At 40.7% G+C, this 21,578-nt stretch overlaps 1 protein-coding gene across 2 annotated transcripts in view; it reads right to left on the reverse strand.

The window, feature by feature from the left end:
• roraa (RAR-related orphan receptor A, paralog a) overlaps positions 1-21,578 on the reverse strand; it is a 282,907-nt gene that overhangs the window by 16,517 nt on the left and 244,812 nt on the right. For both annotated transcript variants that reach the window (XM_066667463.1, XM_066667464.1), the window contains 2 exons: positions 4,628-4,713; positions 566-707 (listed from right to left, as the gene is read on the reverse strand). In XM_066667463.1, the coding sequence (XP_066523560.1) occupies positions 566-707; positions 4,628-4,713 (228 nt within the window). The remainder of the gene's footprint in view (positions 1-565; positions 708-4,627; positions 4,714-21,578) is intronic.

A 21,578-nucleotide genomic window follows, 5' to 3' on the forward strand; every position in this document is an offset into this window, starting at 1 on the left:
AAATGACATGGCGCACTGTGGTGCAGTACCCAAAATGTGTTTTTTTGTAGCCATATATATTAAACCTCTCTTGCTGTCTGATGTTCTGCAAATAAATTCAGGGCAAATAAAGTGCAAAGTACATTACTAAAGCTTATTCTAAATACATATCTAAGAGTATCAGTGAGTAGTGACACTTAACCTTAATCATAAATTTTATTTATGGAATAAAAATTATATTTTTGCAAATTTTTATTTTATATTTTTTGCCTTTTTACATTTTAAATACGATGCAGATTCAGGTTCACATCAGGCTTTAAGTCCTAGACATCGATGGTTATCACCTTTTATAATTAAAAGCAAATACAAAATTTCATTTCATGTTTCTGAAATGTACTGCCAGACCTGGAGTTTTTTGTTTTCCTATTTTAAGAATTCACAAATACATGGAGAGAATGCAAAGTAAATGTCATTAAATCTGAATTACAATTAATTCTTTCTTTCACTCAGAAATAAATAAAGGGTGGTCACATTTATAAGAACTTCCCTACAGCTGCAACCACACCAGCGTCAGTCCCAAACTCACCGTCCCGTGACATGCCCACAGCCAGACACTTCTGCAGCCTGCAGTGCTGGCAGCGGTTTCGGCTGGTACGGTCAATCAGACAGTTCTTCTGACGTGGGCACGAGTATGCAGCATTGCTCTGCTGACTCCTTCTGAAGAAACCCTGCAGAAGAGAGAGAGAGAGAGAGAGAGAGAGAGAGAGAGAGAGAGAAGCTATGAAACAAACTCAATAAGGCATGACAACATGCTCTTTCATACAGAATAAGCACTCACAGAAATTGTCCACTTCAAAGAAGAGCAAAATCATCAAGGTTCCAAAAATGATTTATGGGGCACTGACATGAAAGGCTCAATTTTGGTTGAATGAAGGACCAGAAGAACCATTTCTGTAAATGGCATGTGGGTTTTTAAATAACACCATTCACACTTGGTTGTTTTTTTTTTTCTTTGACTAGTATGTAAATCACATCCTGATAAGATTTTAACCGCATGCATTTATACCTAATATTAAAAAGCATTTCTAAAACTCACTTTGGAATTCAGTTACTATGGGTTGTGTATTATATGAATTAGCTCTAGTTAGTTTTGTCCATTAGACCATTAGTGTGTTCTCCATGCTCAGCCTCCTCAAGGTCATGGATCACGGGCATTGTGACGTACTGGATTGGGCGGAGTTATGGTTGTCAATGTAGTTTTGTCAGATGAATGCTTCTACACTTTTATAAGATCTGCCTAAAATGTGTCTCAGACCCCCTCATGAAGTGGTTTGAGTGAATTTGTTTTGAATCTATCTTGGGTGAATTAAAGGGAACGTCTATGATTGTGGGGAATGGCAGTTTTCTCTGATTTGTTTACATTCAGAAAATCAGCTCAGGTGGAATGGTATGTTTGAGGGGGAAAACGACTGTTGTTGTACATGGCTGAAGTTTAACTTCTCTGTAAGAATCTCGTTTGTAGTTTTGTAGCAATCTTGAGTTGTTTAGTTTTGTAGCAATTCACATATGGGTTTACTTTCATACAGTTAAGGCTTTCCCAAATTTAGAGTGAAAAACCACTGAAAAACCTAAAGCAAAAATAAGTCAATATTACCCACCTACCCACAGCAGCAATAAAGCAAATTCCTCATCTCTTTTCATGATTTTCAATGTTTGGAGGTCTCCTTGCTATTTTTCTGCAGTGAGCAGAGAGAGGAAGCCTAGAAAGTCTGACGAGTTTTTTACTCGTTTAACACCACAGCTTCAAAAATATATTAGACCTGTTTCCAGTGCCCAAAGAGAGTGGAGAGCTAGCAAATAGTGAGGAAACATTTTTTGAATTTTATAAAAAGTGTTTTTTATTACAATGGTGAATGTCACCTTTAACATGTGTACAGGTGAATAACCTCTATCTGGATGTAATGCTGATGATAGTCATTATCAACTCAGCAAACAATCAGGTGTAAACAGGGTTAACATGCCCAAGTCTAAAATCATATATGACCCCTTATTTTCAGGTGTGTACAGTAGCCAGGGATGAAGTCATAACACAAGCAGAAAGTTCAGGAGTGAGATCATTCCTGTAAATCCTGAGTCATACATGACATCAGTGTTTTCGTCAGGGGACGCCTACTTAACGAATCTGTTTTATATAATGCAGTATTACTGTGGAAATGTGGCAATAAAAGTCACTTAGCTAATGGGCTGTACTGTGTGCCACTATTTGCATGGCTGTGATTGTAAATAATGGTGAGTTTGAGCACGGCTATTAGAGTCCAATAACAGAGTCCAAAAACAGAGGGTGGGGAGAGAGAGAGAGAGAGAGACTTAGGCAGAGAGAGCGAGAGAGAGAGAGAGACAGTGAAGAGAAAGAGTGCACTGCCACACTCGTTGATACCTCATCCCTTTTACTTAATGAATTGATTCCAGCACACCATTAACATACCCCACTCCACTGCTCGATACACATATGTCTTAATTAGTTGCTCATTGGCTGTTTAATTACAAGAAAACAGCTGACAGCTGCCAAGTTGCTTTCTAATGGCAGCCATTATGAAAGTGGGGTAGGACTGCCGGTGACAAGCAGCACTCCTTAATAATGCTATGATTTATGGGCCAGAGCGGTGTGCTCGCACATATCATTAAATGCCTCTCTGCCTGAAGTAATTAGCAATCATTAAAGATACATTTCAGCAGTTTATTCTTCAGGCATGTACGTTTTCCCCACCCTTTCTTGTGCTGGGCTGTGTGACTGAGCAAGATGCTGAACAGGGAGTATGTCTTTCATTCAAAAATAGTCAAACCCCAGCGTTTGTTCATTTTTGCTATGCTCTGCAACGCCTGCCTGTAGAATACTAACAACCAGCCCCAGTGACAAGTGGCAAACAAGAATACACAATAAGCATATAATTCCCTCTGCTGAGTGGATGGCATGTTTGAAACAAACACAAAAAAGAAAAAGGGAAAAAAAAAATTCAACAGTGTAGCAAAACAGCTAACGATGTGCTATAATTCAAAGCACTGCACTTTTGATGGTTTTATTTGCGGAGGAGACAGTAACTGCAGAGCTAAAGTCTGAAAAACAAATCTCCAGAAGAGTGCAGAAGGAAAACAAGTTGTGGAAGTCGGTTTGTCCCAATAATCACAGAGCGGTGCCATAACCTCACTTGAGCTTAGTGTGTCATGTTAATGATGAAAATATTAATGTTAATATTTTGCATAGTACTTCTACAATGCAGTAGGGCTTACACAGATGAGTTTGCCAGGTCATCTGCTACTTGGTGCAGTGGGTAGAAAAAACAGTCCCGTAGATGGTAAAGAAAGCTGTTCTTCTACACTACTACTTCTGTAGTCTGGAAACACTTCAGAATATATTAATCCAATTCTGCAGTCAGCTGCACAATACTTAAAGCTTTTTATGTTGAAAAAAAAAAAAAAAAACCTGCATGGCACATCAGGCTAGAAGCACCCTGTGCTAAACACTGTCACCGGTAGTCGTGGTAAGATGGACCAGATAAAACAGACAGACTAGTATCACAGTTTTCACCATGCACTCCAGTACCAAAGTAAACAAAAAACAAATTTGAATATAAGAATAATTTATTTTTATTGACTGGACAGAGAAGAGTATTATATTGTTTATATGTCACATTATCTCATTTATATCCAATTTGTTCTGTGTTTAAATGTTCAATCTTTGAGTCTGTAGGTGTATCTGGGCAGAGCTATATGCTTTTGTGTATATTCTTGTTTTCAAATTTGTAGCATAAAAAAGCATTTAAGCTGGAAATTTAACTTGGAGCCTGTGTTCGGCTATTAAGTAAAATGTGATTCAGTCCATTCTTTCCTATTATTAATGGCATTTAGCTGATGATAAAAAAAGACAATGTCCTCAGTCATTTTGCTATTTGTCTGTCCAGCTATTCTATATATTAAAATATTCTATGTAGTAAAAAGACTCATCATATAACCCCTGTTAAGCCCTAATGATTTTAAAAGTAGAAATACTATGCAAATGTATTAACATCAGTGTTCAAGTTTTAGCTTGGTAAGTTATTAACGCCACTCATACATTTTCCTAGTTCGACCCTTTGAATGTAGTGTAGTAGTGCAGGCTGAAGACCAGCTGCTTATGCACAATACTTTCAGCACCTCATCAGACTAGGCTGAACAGGGCACTTGGGAGATCATTGGACATGTTGGATGGTCTTTAGGCATTGATTACTTTGAATGTGTACATTCACCATGGTACTGTTTTTTACAACCACATACAGCTTCACACCACATTTACTTCTGAAACTAAGTAATATCTCTCATGGGATTCATCTTCCAGCAGTGTTCTTTAGAGTTAATAAATAAATAAATAAATAACTGGGGCCAGCTGAAACCTTTTTACCATATTAAGTGTATGCGGTTCTTTAAATCCAAACATCGTCATATGGGCATTTCGCTTCTCTAATGCATGTGTCTACACTGGTTTTGTTTTTGTTTTGTTCTGTGTCCACACGTACACGTATTTTCTATATTTTATTCATCTTTTTTTCTCAACAAATTCACACACCTACAAACACATTCACTCACACACACAGGTATTTGTTTGCTTGCTTACCTTACAGCCCTCACATGTTATCACACCGTAATGGATGCCTGATGATTTGTCTCCACAGATCTTGCAGGGAATAATTTCAATTTGAGCTGCAGAGAAGAAAGAGAAAGAGAAGAAACAGTCAGGATTTTCTTTCGCTGTCACCAGTCACAGCACAACACGTCCGCCACGGCTGTGTGTCGCTACATGAAACAGCGTGGAGCTTCAAACGCATCTCTTCCCTGCCACGCGCTGAAAGCTGAAACTACATGGCTTACAGAGGAGGCCATCTTAACTCTGAACACAACCCACTGCACATCACGGCAATAACAATGTCAGATAGCAATGTGAAAAATGGAGGTAAGACACAAAAATACCCAGATTTTAAATGCTACCAGAGCCTTTTGGGAGCAATAGTAGACCGACTGTTTGACAAAGAGCACTTCCTAACTACAGCACTGGACAGTTTCAGGACTGTAAAAGACATATAAAGCCCATGAAGATGTTTTACAACTACTTAGGCAGGGTCCCACCATGCTACAAAGAGGACACTGTGGAAAATTTTGGTTTTATACTGGAGATTGTGCCAATAAACAGTATGCACAATAAGTATTGTGTATTTACATAAACAGTATTCTATTTCTGAGATGATATAAAAATTACTCTGGGTAAGAATGCAATGTAAGATCACACAAACTTGTTCTGTGGTGAAGACAGTGGTCTGTCAGAAAAACAACAGAGTGGAGGACTGGAATAACATACGCACTGGAAAACAAGCACACAGGAAGCCTAATATTTCAAATCTATCAAAAAGCTACTGGCTGAGAAAAAGAATGCTACTGGACATAGTTATTACACTATGTAAGCCCCATACGTAGTGGTTTATCATTTAAAACTCTAGGACCTTTTTCATTCACCCAGTACTGTGTTAACACACACATCACAAAATCTATATACCTGACTGTGCAAATTTTCTGTGTTCAGGTGGATTAAAGTAAAAAGGTGTTGCTTAATGTAGCCTAAGCATTTTATTTCAACTTGACAGAAACCACTCCTGCCATAGTTTCTTCAGATCTTGAGCCAAAGCTCCCCGCAGCCACCCGCCTGTCTCCAGACAAAGACAGTAGCGTTATAATACTTGATTGAACCTCATAAATCTAATCGCTCGGAATTCATTTGCTCCCATCAAATTCGCCTCTGTGGCCTATTTTATCAGCTGCCTCCAAGCTCCTGTTGTGTCATCTGGATAATGTCATAGCCTCACAGTGTCCCCAGGGGATCACACACCCACACACAAAGTCATAGAAATGCAAACCATATACATATTGTAAAATTAAGGTGCCAAAAGGGTTCTTTACACAATACCACAGAAGAAGCACCTCCATTTTATTCAAATCCTTTACCTTACGTTAACCAAAGTTATTTACACACGTTTGCTGCTGATGAAACACAGTGATATGTAATGCTTTTTATAATCGGGGCTAATACGTCTGAATTGAAATGACAGATATTTATTATAAAATGTATTCATTGCTCGTGTATATAAATATAAGTCAAATGTAAACATTGGCTGATATGTATGCAATATCATTGTTTATCCTTATTTTTAATGGATTGATATAAACATATATAAAAAGGGCTGCTGGAAGTTGCCTGAGACTTGTATTGACCATTTTGTTAGTTTCTTACATTGTAGTTACTAGTTTGGATTTTTGGTCCTAAAAATGTACAAATACAAAGATGCACACACTGCCTCTCTGTTGTTGAATGATCCACTAACCCTCTGTGCACCACTACGGAGTGTACAGCTGGTCAGCATGCTCTCTCCGGCTGTAAACACTGCATTAGTCATTGTAATCCGTCAGTCAGTTCAGGCCTAGTGCTGACAGAAGCCCCCCTCTCACCCTCTGGAGAGTGCATCTTACTCCGTGGCCCACTGCGGTCATTATTGCTCGTAATCAGCTGTGATTACCACCACAGCAGAGCCACATTTCTTCAGAATGAAACTATCCAGCCCAAGCTTTCTCTGATGAGCTACTCCTGTAATGAATATTTTAAGAGAAACGTATAATTATCTCCCTGTTTTCTGTGCTCTGTCTCGGTGTGGTGGGCACTGCACTCAATTGTTTGTTTTCATGTTCTCCCGCCACGAGCATTAGAGCGCCAGTGTGTTCCTATTCCTTTAGCATTTTCAGCCTCATTACTTACATAATTTGTTCTGACATGCACTTAGAACAACTGAAGCATGCAGTAATTAAGGCTGGCTGTGGTTGGGGTCCAGAAGAGGTGCTGCACTGGCCCTTTCTGACCAGCAGGTGGCAGTGGAGTGCTGTTTACACCACAGTATTCTTCTCCGAGGCGTTAGCTCCCAGCCTCCACTCATTAGCCTTCTCAAGATAAGTCCTGCTATAGTGCACTATTTTTTCTCAGTGGAAATGAAAGTAGATGAATATACAGTAAATGTAGTAACATCTTAAAAATGAATGTAAAAAATGGCCAATTTCCAATAAGAACAGCTATTGTTTTACTAAAATAGATATATAATTAAATGGTTCTTTAAACTATTTTGATAAATGAGATGCAAAAAGTTGTTTTTTTGTTTAACCTGGACAAAATCATAAGCAGGGATTTTGAACCTGAATTTTGTTTTTTGAATATCCACTCAGCAACTGAAGTAGTCTGGGCATATGCTAACTAGCACAAGCCAGCAAGGTAGAATTAATTGAAAGAAAATCCATTTATTAGTAATAGATTACAAGCGGAACTACAAAGCTAGTGAAAAAAAAACAAAGTGTATATTATAAGAATAGTGTGTGAATTGAAACAGGTTTTGTCCTAAGGGTTAGCACCTCCACACTGCAGGCTCTGCCACAACAGCTTTAGCCTGCAGCCTTCACCCCCTCAAGCCTGGCACTCACAGCATTAGTGCCAGGCTGGAGGGCTGAAGGCTTCGAGCTAATGCTGCTGTATCGGAGCCTGCTGCCTCTGTGGACGCCTCTCTCTGCCTCTCCCTCGGCACTGCTGTAAGGGCCCTCCATCTTTGAGCAGGCCGACTCTGTGCCACATCAGTGAGAGCAGGGGGCGTAAAGCGGGCAGAATGGTGCACTAGGCGCTGGTCTGGGTATGAGTCAGTGCCCAGTGTGGAGGATACAGTAGGAAGAGGCCCCGGGAGCAAACACACTGCCTTCTCTGTCTCCCCTCTCCCCAGGCCTCCACATGAAAACAGTCACAAAGCTCTTTGTCTGCAGCCTGGCTCACGCCGCCAGCTCCTGGACTCGCTCCGTGGTCCTTTTGTCTAGAGAGAGAGACTAAACCGAAACCGATCACCTAAAAATCTCTTCCCCAGGAGAATGAGGAGCGTCACAAAGAAAACGCAGAATGACAAACACTTCTAAACGCTAAAGAAGTTATAAAAGCTACACTAATCATAATATATGATTTTCTCAAGACTTAAGTCAGACGACATGATCTCTGTAACGGGTCTATATTTTTCAAATAATATGCAAATTTTGCCATTTTAAAACATTCCTGAATGAATATACAGGTGAGTAAAATGATGACGAATATACAGGTGACAAAACATGAATCTTCACTTAATGAGACAGCTTTTTAAATTTAAGTATAACTGAATTTAAGTGAGTAAATATGTAGCAATAAAAATCCTCAAATACTTATGAGGCTATGAAACTACAGCAAATACAAAACCCCTCCTGTGAAAATTAAGCTTTTTGCATTGGTAATACATCCAAGTGGAGAAGGTTGTACTCTAGGAGATGTATCATGAGTCAAATAAGCAATCAAAACCATTGCTGAGCGTTTCTGCTTTGAAACTGGTTTTTTTAATCCAATGTCTAAACAAGCGAATTCAGACAACCATGGTCTATGTCATAAACCTTAACAACCAGTCCCTTCACGTCCCCAAAGCAGGAGTTTCCAAGCAACGGATGGCTAAGTGGGAATTGAGGTGGGGGCTAAATGCATATTTATAAATTTGCAAATTCTGATTGATTGCAATGATATAGAGTCTTCAGGGATTAATCGCTGACTGTTGTGAGATTGTTTCTGATGATTGGTTTATGATAAATATTTCATACTATTTAGATTATTTTGTACCTGAAGACCTAACTTCAAATAACCAGAGCACTTCAGTGATTTCACACAGCGATGATCAAATTGAGAGCCTTGTGGAAGTGCAATAGATTGTGGAAGTGCAATAGTTGTAGTCAAAATCTGTCAGCAGGTCCAGAGTAACTGAACAGTTTGGTAGGAACTGATGTGTCTGCATACACATGGGTGAGTCCAGCAGGCCGTAAGAAACCACAGCTTACAATCTCAGCAAAAAAAAAAAATTTAAAGGGCTGATCAAAAGTTGAAATAACGTAAAAGCAACAGTTCACCATTAGTAACTCTTTGTTGCTGGTGTTTTGCTGAGTTGAGCTAGCTGGCAGGTGCACAGCATAACGAGTGAGCACTTCACACAGCATCTGCAAATGTTTATTTTCTCCTATACTCCATCTGTATTAGTGACTGTTTTCTTGGCACAAATTTGGCTAAGAGGCGAAACATGACGGCTTCCACAAAATAAAAATAAACTGGGAATATTATGGTGATTTTCCACTGCATGGACCATACTCGAATCGGCTTGGCTATTTTGTTTTTCCATTAGGCAAATCAGGTGCCTGCTCCCCAGAGTCGGGTACCTCTTAGTCTCTGCTCACGTTGGTACCAAGTGATCCGAGTAGGTGTTAAACATGACGTGTAAACCTTGCAGAGTGCTGATCGACCAGAGAGACTTGTTTACACCTTGAGCACAAACTCCAAGATGCAATAGCGATTATCCGAGTCAAACGGCAGCTAATAAAAATTGAGCTGTGGTCTTCTGAAGAGGTTCAAATGTTCCTTGGATCGGTGACTGACAAAAATCTCCAACAAAAGCTGGATGCTGCAACAACAAAAAAAAAACCCTTCTGATCTTTGAGAAATGGGGAGCTGAGCTGTGTTCAGTCCCAAAAACATGTAAATACACAATGGGTAAACAGTGTGTAACATCACCACTGCTGGTGTTGTGGTTTTCAAAGCCTGTAGTTCTTGTTCGAGATAGGGTTTGCGACGGAGGAGCTGTGCTAGTGAAAAATGGACCAGGGTGAAGCTGTGGTGAGCCAAGCTGAGTCAAGCCGAGTCAGGCCAATGACATGAAGTGGAAAGCCCCATTTACCCCATAGACTTACTGTATCTCTAACGATACAGATCTCCTGATAAACATAATGCTGTGATAACATTCAATATGTTTACATACGATTTGATTATCTCTACATTTACCTGGTATTGCTCTCATTCACATCAGTAAAAGAAATGGGTACCAAACACAAGTGTCTTGAAACCTCCAGCTCCAGGAGCAGAAAGAACAGAAGCGATTCTAAACCTGTCAGGCCAAAAGCAAAGTGAATGTACACAATGTGTGACAGTAGGCAGTTTACTACAGCACTTAGGAAAGAAGGTATGGCGGCTGAGTCACTGACATGAATTAACAACTACTCAGCCTTTTGTTTTTTACAAACCGGATTTACATTAAAAGCAGTGATTAACTGCTGTTTCAACAGATCTACTGACCACTGATCAGGGAATTCACACACTCTCACATACACACTCACTCATACACTCATTTGTTTTTAAACAACATTAAGAGGTGGCTTCTACCATTGGCTGCGTACTGTCATATGCAAAGGTTTGGGCGCCTTTTGGAGTAAACAATGAAGCTTCTAAGAGTAGGTAATAAACAGTCGTCACAAGCCAAGGGTTCTGTTTAGTGTTGCTAAGCCTCTTCAGAGGATGAACAATCAAAAGAGCAGTGGTGCATTTGCAAGTGCTATTTAGCATCTGTTTTGTTTATAGTGTACTTTTTTAGTTAGCTCTTCCATCTTTTGTTGCATTAGACATACAAAACAAATCTACTTGCCTGAGTAAACTGAAGTTAGGTTCATAGTCTCTATAGGTGTGGTGCATGGTCTATGAGTACCACAGGAAGAGAGAGGCTTGATTGAGAGCAGTTCGTTAGAGCGTTCGGGTTTGTTGTGTCTCCCTAGAGCTCAGTTCAAGGTCACTGAGTCAGAGGCCTGAGGAGAGAGTGACGTGTCATCTTGCTCCCTCTCTCTCTGCCCTTCCTGGATCTTTCTTTCTCTAGGCCTGTGTGGTGCTTTACCCTCTTTTTCTCCAGCCCTCTCTCTCTCTCTCTCTCTCTCCCTCCCTTTCTATTTATCTCTGGGTCTGCTTGTCTCTTTCTCTGTCTTCCCCTTTTCCTCCCCCTCTGTCTGGCTGTCTCACTACCTCTTTCTCTTCCTCTCTCTCTCTCTCTCTCTCTCTCTCACTGTCGTCCACACAGCCCTCAGATCAAGCCCTATGGGAGAAAATCCTCTCCAGTGGCCTAACAGTAGACGCTCCATTCCTGCACCCATGGAACACAATTGTAACTCGAGCACCAAAAGGCCATTGTAATTGGCTCGACACATCCTTCATGCACATAAATTCCAGTGGAACCCATATTTCATAGCATAATGTAAGCAGCGATGGAGAGATGGGCTGTCGGAGCCGGGCCACGAGCATGAAACGCAGCAATTACGAGCAGAACACTTCTAACTCTAGTCAAGCCAGGCTTCCTGCGCTAAAAAGAACAAATGAAGACAGTGAGAAGTCAGTAAGAAAAAAAGACACTTCATCAAAAAAGGAGACAAAGATCATTACGGCGTAACGCATACTAACGGCTCGGCACTAGCCTGTCAAAGCCGTGCCGCTCTTTCAGTGCATTAGTGCTGACATCAGCATCACAAAGGCACTCTCTCGCCGAGCAGAGCGCTTTTCCGCCCAGCTCCTTTAATGCGCTCTTGCCTCATTTGTACCTGAAGAGCGTCATTCAGGAGGGAGGCAATAGTGGGATGTTGACACAATATATTGGAGGCGTGTGAAATATTAAGGGGCTTTGCCTTACTAATGGAGGGAGGGCTGCTCTGCTAGTTTCACCACACAGCCTTCTGTCTCCACATTAAACGCCTTCGCGCGCATTCTTTCGCAGTTTAAGGAAACCGTCCAGGTTTCCAACACACGTATCAGCATTTTTGTCTGTCACATGAAAATAAGAAAAAGAATAAAGAAGCATAGAGTTCACTGAGGTAGACCTATTATGATTCTTTTCCCCCACCAAAAATCTGTACAAAAAGCTCCAGCTATTTCCACACACTGCTCAAATCTCAATGAGCTCTTGGACAGTTTACACAATCTGGCAGGAATAACATCCAACAGCAGAGGACAGACGTGGACTGCATTTCTAACACTGTGAGATTAACCCATTATGTCAGTGTGTCAGAAGCACTGGATCATGGCCGCTGCTTTAACGACACTTGGAGGATCCACTCCAAACGCAGCGTGCCATATTCATACACAAGTAAATAATCTGCATTTTCCACTCATCCCTCCAGGCTGATTTATTTGGATGTAATCAAAATAATATTTCAGTTCTTCTAAAAGACAGGAAGCATAATGACACCACAGATTGCCACAGATGCGTTCAAAGGAGCATTTGGTGCTGGTCCACAACTGGTCTGTCTCTCTGTTTCTCTGTATATTTGTGTGGGGGCGGTTACTAATGTGGGTGTGCGTTGACAGCTGTCAGTGACCAAATGACGCAAGCCAGCGGGCTCATGTCAGGGGCTTATGTAAGCGATTGGACAGCAGCACTGGAACTGTGTCCAGCACAGCATTACAGCCAGATTAACAATGGGCCTTCCAGCCGGAAAGGCACAAATGGCAGTTTCATCAAACATTTAACCACATTTTTAGCTGCTCAGCGACATTGTCCATAGTTATTATCTGACTATATTCACCTGTTAAACCGTTGGCCCTTTTATAATCATACGATTCACTTATGGGTAGAACCAGGTATTCAAAACAATGCATAATTCTGCATTAAAAATCATATTTCAAATGTTGTAGTATGTAATATGTAATGCAACCACTACTATGACTTCTACTACTAATAATAACAACAATAATGCATTAAGAAAAGTTACAGCATATCTACAGTCAGACTGTATCCACTGTCTTTTGCCTCTTGCCTGCTGAGACAGTACAGTCATGTTGTAACATAAAAGAACAGAGCAGGAGCTTTTTTCTTTTTCTTTATTCCCATTTGAGCAGGAGAGAGAAGGTTATTTGAATGTCAGTGGCAGAGGACAGCAGTGCTACACACGCACAGACAGAATAGCATAAATGTGTAATTTGTTTGGGGATTGTAGCTTGTTGGCCTATTACCATGAGACCCAACTGACAGAATGTACTTCATTTGAGCTGAATGAGATCACACACACACACAATCCTGAGGAAAGCCCTATAAATGACACCAATAAATGACAGACAATACCTCTGCAATTAAATATTTATGAAGGTTTTAAACATGAGGACTAAGTCAGTGGCACTGAGTGAGTTTGTTTGTTGCATTTCTCCTTAATCTCTACACTTAATAAGTCTTGTGCTATGATCCTTAGCCACAAGAGACTAAGGGAAGATCTGAGAGATTGAGAACTGATGAGAAAGAGAGAGAGAAAGAGAGAGAGAGAGAGAGAGAGAGAGAGAGAGAAAGAGAGAGAGAGGAATTAAAGATAAACACAGACAGGCTGAAGGACAGAGAGAGAGGGAGGGAGGATATAAAAAGAGAGAGGCAGCACTCATCCCACTTCTCCTTCATGGTCTCTCCTGTAAAAGCTGAAGCTCAGGTCTGGCCGTCTGCCTTTGGGCTGCTTTCAGCAGGGGACTCGTGTGCATCTGTGTTTGTTTGCGTGTGATGCCATTAATTTTTCAGCTCTTCCCCTCACACACACACACACACACACACACACACACACACACACACACACTCACACCCACACATACATGCACAGCTTGAGCTGCTCCTCTGAAAACAGCAGTCTGCGTTTCTCTTTTTCGTACTTGAGCAGCTCATTGAAACGCATGCTGACACCCAGTAGGCTGAGGAACCGGATGGAGCTATTCCCAAACGACTGCACGCACACACGCACACACACACACACACCATGTCTGTGCTTGTGCGCAGAGGAAGAGAAACGTGGGCACTAATTTATGTGAAGTTGTGGCAGAGATTGACGAGCTTCCTGGCCGTGATTGTGTTCACGTATGTGCCTGTGCTCAGGGAGAAACAAAATAGGGAGAAAGAGTCAGTGTGGGTTCAGTCCTCCGCCCTTCAGCACCACTCCACCTGAGCTCTCACACACTCTGATCAGTGACAGGTGAAGCACTCCCTTTGGAGCGGGGGACTCCAATGCCACAGGGCACACCCCCCTCACCATGTCACTGCTCATACTACTCCTGGGGGGAGAGAAAGAGCAAGAGGAGAGAGAGAGGGAGAGAGAGAGAGAGAGAGAGAGAGAGAGTAGGAGGAGGAGGAGAAATTTGCATTATGCCTACATCCCTCCTGTGCCGTTTCAACAAACATGAATCAAATATGTTCAAACCCTAAGCAAGCATAAATATTTATAGTTGATTGACAAGTCAAGCTGAGGTGGTTACAGAAATCCTAATGCTTTCGTATTTCAAGATGCTTTTTTGCCAGCTAAATTTCCTCAATCTAAATTTGTCATTTTGTTCCACAAACTCCTATTAAACACATTTTGCTTCGATAGTAAATTAAAATCATGTGGAAAGATAAGCAAACAACATTCAACGAAAAGCTTTCCACATTCTGCTGCTTGGCTATTTTTGGTTATGGACGCCATGTGTGGCGAGGCTTGACGTTGCACTTCGGCGAGACTGGGGCTCACTGGAGCTGAAACATCACAGGAGCGCTTTTTGATCGACTGCCGTGGAAGGCGCACCGTTGCAGGACTGCTGGACCCCTTCAACTGCAGGATAGAGAGTAGGCAATGATAAAAATGGTCCAAATGCTCTTTCTATGCATATCACGAAAACCAGCAGCACCTAAAGAACACTGATCAACTGCATGTTTCATTGTACAGAGAGCACGGTCAGTCATAGTTAATGTAACTAAGACCTGATAGAAACGTACAATCTGCCACTTATCACTGCAAATATCGGTAAATCATAACACACACTTCCCTCAAACCAAAACACACTTTCAATATGGCTGCTTCAACAGTTCTAGCAATGCTCCATATTTTTGCCATGATTGTCTAATATAGTGCTAGAAAGCATAAAACATGTCTATTTGTGTTTACTTAACTTGCAGTGTGATTTAAGAGTGGGCGTATGATGCTAAAAATGACACTCAGCACTAAGCTGGATCTAACCAATACTTGTTGGCTTCATTAGCCTTGTAGCTCTATGGCTAAAGTATGGAAGTAAATCTCAGACATTGAACTTGGTTGATTCACTACATTTGTGTTAAAAGGAAAATGTGTAGATGTGATTTTATTTTATTTTATTTAGCAGAATTAATGCTTTGAGGGTTAAGGCCAGTTTGAAAGCAGTGCCACAATTTCTCTTTTAATAGTTTTGAATAGGATTCGGGAGGGAAAAGCTGCCGTTACTGTGGATCAGCAGGAAACATTTACTCAGAGCTTTTGAATTGACAGGCAAGCAGCAGCACAAAACAGAGCGGCTTCTTAACCTGTGCCGAGCCATTTCAACCCCACACGCTGAAGCAGCTCTAAGCCATGACTGAGAGCTCTCCATCGCTTTAGTTAAACAGTGAATCAGTCCCTCTCAGGCCCCACAGGGGAGCCAATCCAGCGTACTAAATAACAAAGAAACTGGAGAAAGAATATATATAATGAAAGCTTCAAAAAAAAAAAAAAAAAAAAAAAAAAAAACACCACCCGGCCCGCACAATTACACTGAGAAAACCTTTACACAACAACAAAGCGGCTTGTTCCATCGCACAGGGGAATTCTCTCTCACCACGCAGCGCCAATGCTTTACCCCTGTAATTGCTGCATTAGTATGCAATTCTGGGAGAGCCTTCACCGCTGCAGCAGCTTTATTGAATATGATCTGCTCTATAGGACTCGGTTCTGCACAAAGAGGCATGGATTTACGCATGGCAACACAGTGGAATCAAAGGGTAGTGTGTGTGTACGTTTAGAAAAGGGGAGGTGAGGTTGGGGGGTGGTGAATGTGTGGCAGATATGTGTGATATGGTCTGTTAGGAATGGCAAAGGCCATGTAATGAGCATATATAGACAACACAGAACCTCTGAAGCTTATTCCAACCCTGACATCCCCTGAAAAAACACAAGTACAGGCACAAACACACTCACAAATAATAATAATAATAATTAATTCAGTCAATCGATCAAGAAACCAAGTCACATGGTGTACGACGATCATGGTGAATACCTCAACTGTAAGTAATCAGGCCATATCCAAATCCAAAAAGTCTGTGTATGCGTGCGTGTGTGTGTGTATGTATGCCCAAACCCCACACAAAACACCTATCCTGAGCCTGATTTGACACAGCCGAGGGGGAAACTCTACTCTCAGTAATGGCCACAGTGAACATTTGTTTCCACTGCAGTGAGTGCGAGTGGAGGCAGCTAATGGAGCCAACTAAAGGTACGGACAAAACTACCTGCAGCTGGGGCCCCATCACCCCACTAAACAATGCTTTACCTACCAGCGCATCCGCAACATATCCCACACAGTTAAGGCCGATTCACATCGAATCCAATTTTAACAGACAAAAAAAAAAAAAAAAAAAAAAAAAAAAAACACACACATCAGGTTTTGAAGAAAAAAAAAGACAAGTACATTAACTGTGACTTTCACACAGAAACTGATGGACTGTGACGCTGTGTCCGATTTTGAATTAGAACCTCTTCTATTTTCTGCGTTTTACAGATGTGTTAAAATCACACCGACCAATCAGAGCGCTGTTGTCATGGTTGCAGACCAAACAAATGAGCAGGAAGATGGCAGCTAAACTGCTCGTCTTGTTCGTAGCAGAACACAAGCACTTGTAGAACAAGCAACACACTGACTACTAAATGACGCAGTTAAAGAGAATATAATTTCTTTTAATGAGAGGAGCAACACGCAGACACTGAGCCTCAAACTCCCCCAGTGAACTTCAGAAACACTGCTGAACTCCCCATGTTGTTCTGTAGGTGAATTCAGTGTGCGTCGTTTAGTTGTAGTGCTTAAGGTAAAATTATATATTCATCATAACTCCTCCTCAATGAATCAATTTCAATCTCTTCCAGCTTCGTCCCATGGCTTCAGGCAATCATACTCAGTGTGAATAGGCCTTTACTCTCCATAGTTCAAAAACCAACGTCAAATAGTGTCTAATTAAAAAACAAACAAACAAACAAACAAACAAAAAGGTTACACCACTGTGCCACAATGGTTTTTACATAACTGACATAAAACCTAGCATTAGACAATATTGGGAGAGGCAGAAATAACATTACATTTCATTGACATTTGTTTTTTTGACATTGGCTATATTCCATCGTGGAACATCTGCAAGTAGCCTACGTTTAACAAGCACTTGGATGTTTATATAGGCACCTAGCTATATAGCTAGTCCTATGCTAGCTAAACATATATGCTTAAATGCTAGTAAACGGACCTTAAAGCCAAACAAATGGCATGTTGCAAACATATAATATCCCATTTTAATTAGCACATAGCCCAATGTCAGTGTGTTCACAGACCACTGAACTACAAGCTGTTCCCAAGCTTATATCACGATAAATGTCTGTGCCAGCACAAAAAGCAGAGAACTAAGTCATTTATAAATGCCAGTATTTACTGGCATGGTAGGTGGTACATCACATTGGCACAATTTACAACAAGTTTGGAAAAAAAACTGAACTGTCAGCTTTCAAGTACATGTCAGGTACTTGAAAGCTGACATTTCAGCCAAGAATATTAAATATCCCCTAAATATTTTTTCTATTTCTCAGTCTTATGCAAAGTTTGAACACCTCTGAATAAGTTGTCTTATTGGTTTTCTAAGTGACAATAAATTGTCCCTCTAGAGGGAACAAACATCTGCATATTTTAATTAATTTAACTTGCAGAAAAAAGTGAAACATGGCCTGGCACATTAAATATTATTTATTCTCAAAAAGGAAAAAAAAAAGTTAAGAAATATAAACAGGTCACTAAACCTTAAATAATACTATATTTAAGAAAAAATAACTATATTTGAAATAAAAGTTTCAGAAATGTGATAACATAAAGGGCCTTAATAAATTTAGTATAAAATTGATAGAAATTAATTTAATTATTTAAGATAATTTATTATGAAATGCCACAATGTCTTGATCTCTTCATGATGTGTGGCTTTTCTTTTGAAACCAGTTCACCTACACGCTCTTACCATAATGTTTAGATATGTAAGATGTCGATGTCACTGTTACCTGAGAATAAGATGCAGATGCCACCCGAACGTACAGTGCTGATGCCTTTCCGTGTTCTTACTGCTACTGAATATTGGAGAACAAAAATTGCTAATGTTATGAGTATAATGTAATGTACTTCCTGATCATTTCTACTAGCTGTCTGTAGAGCAGATCTTGTAATCTTTAAATTCACTGTCCACAGGTTTCCAATAAAACACTCAACTGACTGGAGTTAGCAAAAATGAATACTGATTATACTGAAGGAATATAATACAATCTAAACAAGCAAGTCCAAAAAGATAGCAGACCCTCTTTATTATAAAAATCTCCCCTCCTCTTTATCTCAGAACGTATAGAATAAAATCACACTCCACTAAGGAGCATATTAGTCCAGGGCTAACGTACACTCTTATAGCTGTTGTATTATTATTATTAAATATATTATTTTGTAGATATGCTTCTATCAACCCTATTGGGAAAAGAATTGAGATATTAGTTTGACAATATCATGTAAAACATTGGATTGTTTTCCTTTTATTTACTTTTTTTAGGTCACAGTTGTATTATATTGTTATTATTAGTTGTTGCATAATCTGGAAGCACTAATTTATGGAAATGTCTAGCAATGCATTTCCAGTCTGATCGATTGCAGTGTGTTATGGGATGTCAAACACAGTCTTGTGGCATGTGTGTGTCTGCGCGTGTCTTGTGAGAGTGCTGAGGTGGCTGTTGGATAAACCATTCCATTTACCCGAAGACTGGTGCTGCTTTTCTGCACATTTCAGGGGAATTGGAGCACGCACCTGGCCGGCCTCCTTACTCAGCTTCTTCTCAGAGTATCCACAAACACATGACACAACAGCCGGGGCGTCTGTGTCTAACATGTACACTTCTGATTCTCCTCACTGCCTCACTCTCTTGACTGTGCAAAGCTATTCATAGTGCTTTCTTATTCACAGGATCCCAAGCGTAACTATATATAAGAAACACTACGCCCCTATCACATGTGTATGACTTCTGCTTATGTCCTGTTTAGACCGAGGCTTTTCACACTGCTGGAATGATAACAGGCCTTTTGCCTGGCTGCCAGTGTGTACAGACTCGTTCTTGTGGAGTACAGTAAAGACAGAACAGCAACTCCTGACCCAGCTGGCCCTGCCTGTCAGCCTCAATAGCGGCTCTGGCCTTTACTGAATGTGTCACCCTGCTAACCATCATATCAGTTTGCATAACAAGCCCCCATGTCCTGAGTTGCAAGGTCAAGCCAGCAGTCATATTTACTTACTGCAGCGGGCCGAAAAGAGACAGAGAAGGTCTAGGTGACTTTTATTGTATTAATGATGTAATGCATGAATAACAAGCATGAACCTGCATGGACACTATGAGCTGTGTAAATTTTAGGGGGGGGGATCCAAAGGGGGGAAATACAAAATATGTAGGATTTTGGGGTTTAAATCCATTTTAGACTGCGAGACTGAGCTGTAATGTGCATTTGCAAGGGTTACATTACTCAACACACTGGGTAATTCTAGCCATGAGAAGGCATTCTACCTTCCCTCCCTGCCTTCCTGCCTCTCCCTCCCTCACTCTTTCCATTCTCATCAGTGGAGGAAAAGAGCACCCAAGGACAGAGCAGATGAATGACATCAATGGCTGCAGCGATGTGCTTCCAGAGATGTGGCTAAGACAAATGAGGCTTGTTACATTAGCGAGCGATACTGAATCCCGCCATTCACTGATATAGCCCCGATAGAGCTGTAACCAGACGCACCCAACCTTTCCAAAGATCCGCTGCGTCATGGGACCTCCAAACGGGAGCTTTCTCAGGCATTCAGCTGAGGCCACTATCACTCTCTCGCCATCTCTTTATTTCCTTCTCACTAGCTCTCTCTCCCTCTGCTCACCTGTCTATCCTCATGAAACCGCTTATGCAGTTACAGTATTCTGACCTATGGATTCCTGTCATCTCTGACAGGTGTGAAGAAAAAGAAGAGACGGAGCGAGGAAATGTTGAGGAAGTGAGGGAAAGATGAATGAAGTTGTAAGTCGTGCTGGAATTCAAAGGGGAAATGAAGTGCTTTCATGTCCAGCAAAAATGTACTGTAAGTGCGAGAAATACTCTCAGTGATGGAGCACTATTGAAGTATTTGCTCTGCGCTCGAGCAAACAAGGCTGCTGTTATGACAAATAGAGTTTTGAGAGTGCCTAAGTGAATAGTCTCCAGATAGAATGCTAACAGCTGAGTAAACATATTGTTCATCTGCCTTAACCATGTATTTTTCTATAATTCATAATGGACATTCACCAGAAGCATTCTCTCCAGACGCCTTTGCCAAAAGAAAGAATTTATGCTTCTGCTAAACAGTAAAAAAATGCCAAGTTTAGATAAAAAAATAAACACTAGCACAGCAGAGCTTCTCTTTAGATCAATCAGACTGTGTACAAAGCACATTCCATGATCACACAGGCCGTGCAGCGTGAGAAGTAGCCTTGCACCCTCCGCTGTCAACCAGAGTTCACAGACTGCTTACAGCATGCTAGTCCCTCCTGCACCACTGTTTTCACAGCCCTTCTAACCCTGGCCTTCTTCCATTCAGCATGGGGGAGGAATATGCAGCCAGGCATAAAGCGTGCTTCCCCTGCTTTGTACACTTGCAGGAAGCAGGCCAGTTAGGTTATAAATGAATATTTTAGTGGTATGATATGTGTTTTGTGTGTGTGTGTGTGTGTGTGTGTGTGTTATGTGTATGTTTCTGTCACATACAGAAAATACACAAGTCAGACAACCATACACTTAAGCTCCAGTGTCAGACAATATTGCAACTAGATTAGTAGGGTAACAGACTGGGATTCAGTTCCCTGCTCGCCGAGCAGAACACACCATAACAATAAGAATACTTGGGCTAGACTCCAAACACTCCATTCAACTACATCTGGGTAAGAGTGTATTCCAAATCCCATAAATATAAAAGCAGAAAACACGTATTTAACAGGTTTGCACGGAAGACTTAACAATCCATTTTTTTCGTCATGTTTAGTCTGTATGTTTTAAAAGTTGCAGTTGTTTTTTTTTCTAAAATTTTATTTCATCGTCACATTTGACATCCTCACATCCTTTCAGACTGTTGAGTTGTTTCTTCAGATCTAAAGTAAGAATACAGCTCATCTTCCTCCAGTCTCTTTAAGATGAAAATGTAAATAACTGTTTGTCTGATTATTACTATTTTCTCAGAAGCACTAAGTAAACAAGGAACGTCCCTGGACGTTCAAAATAGGTCTAAAAGTAGTCTGTCCGTCAATGACATATTTTAAACGTCAATGGACTTCCAAAATCCATCTTAATAAGTTAGGTAAGTGGTGACCAGTCGATAACGTCAGTGGACGTCCAAAACGCGTTTTATACAAGTGATTTATTTCGGGGCCAATTAATAACGTCAATGGACGTCCAAAATACGTCTAATAGTCGTCTTTTCAATGTCTGTGTTTGGACGTCTTTTCAACTTTCATTTTCAACCTTCAGAGAACGTTGATTAGACGGCAGTCATTACATTATTTCAACGTTGAATCAATGGCTAATTGTTTACTGGGAATAACTTGGCTGCTGT

This window comes from Hoplias malabaricus, chromosome 4 (assembly GCF_029633855.1).
Source record: "Hoplias malabaricus isolate fHopMal1 chromosome 4, fHopMal1.hap1, whole genome shotgun sequence".
In the NCBI taxonomy this organism is placed as follows: domain Eukaryota; kingdom Metazoa; phylum Chordata; class Actinopteri; order Characiformes; family Erythrinidae; genus Hoplias; species Hoplias malabaricus.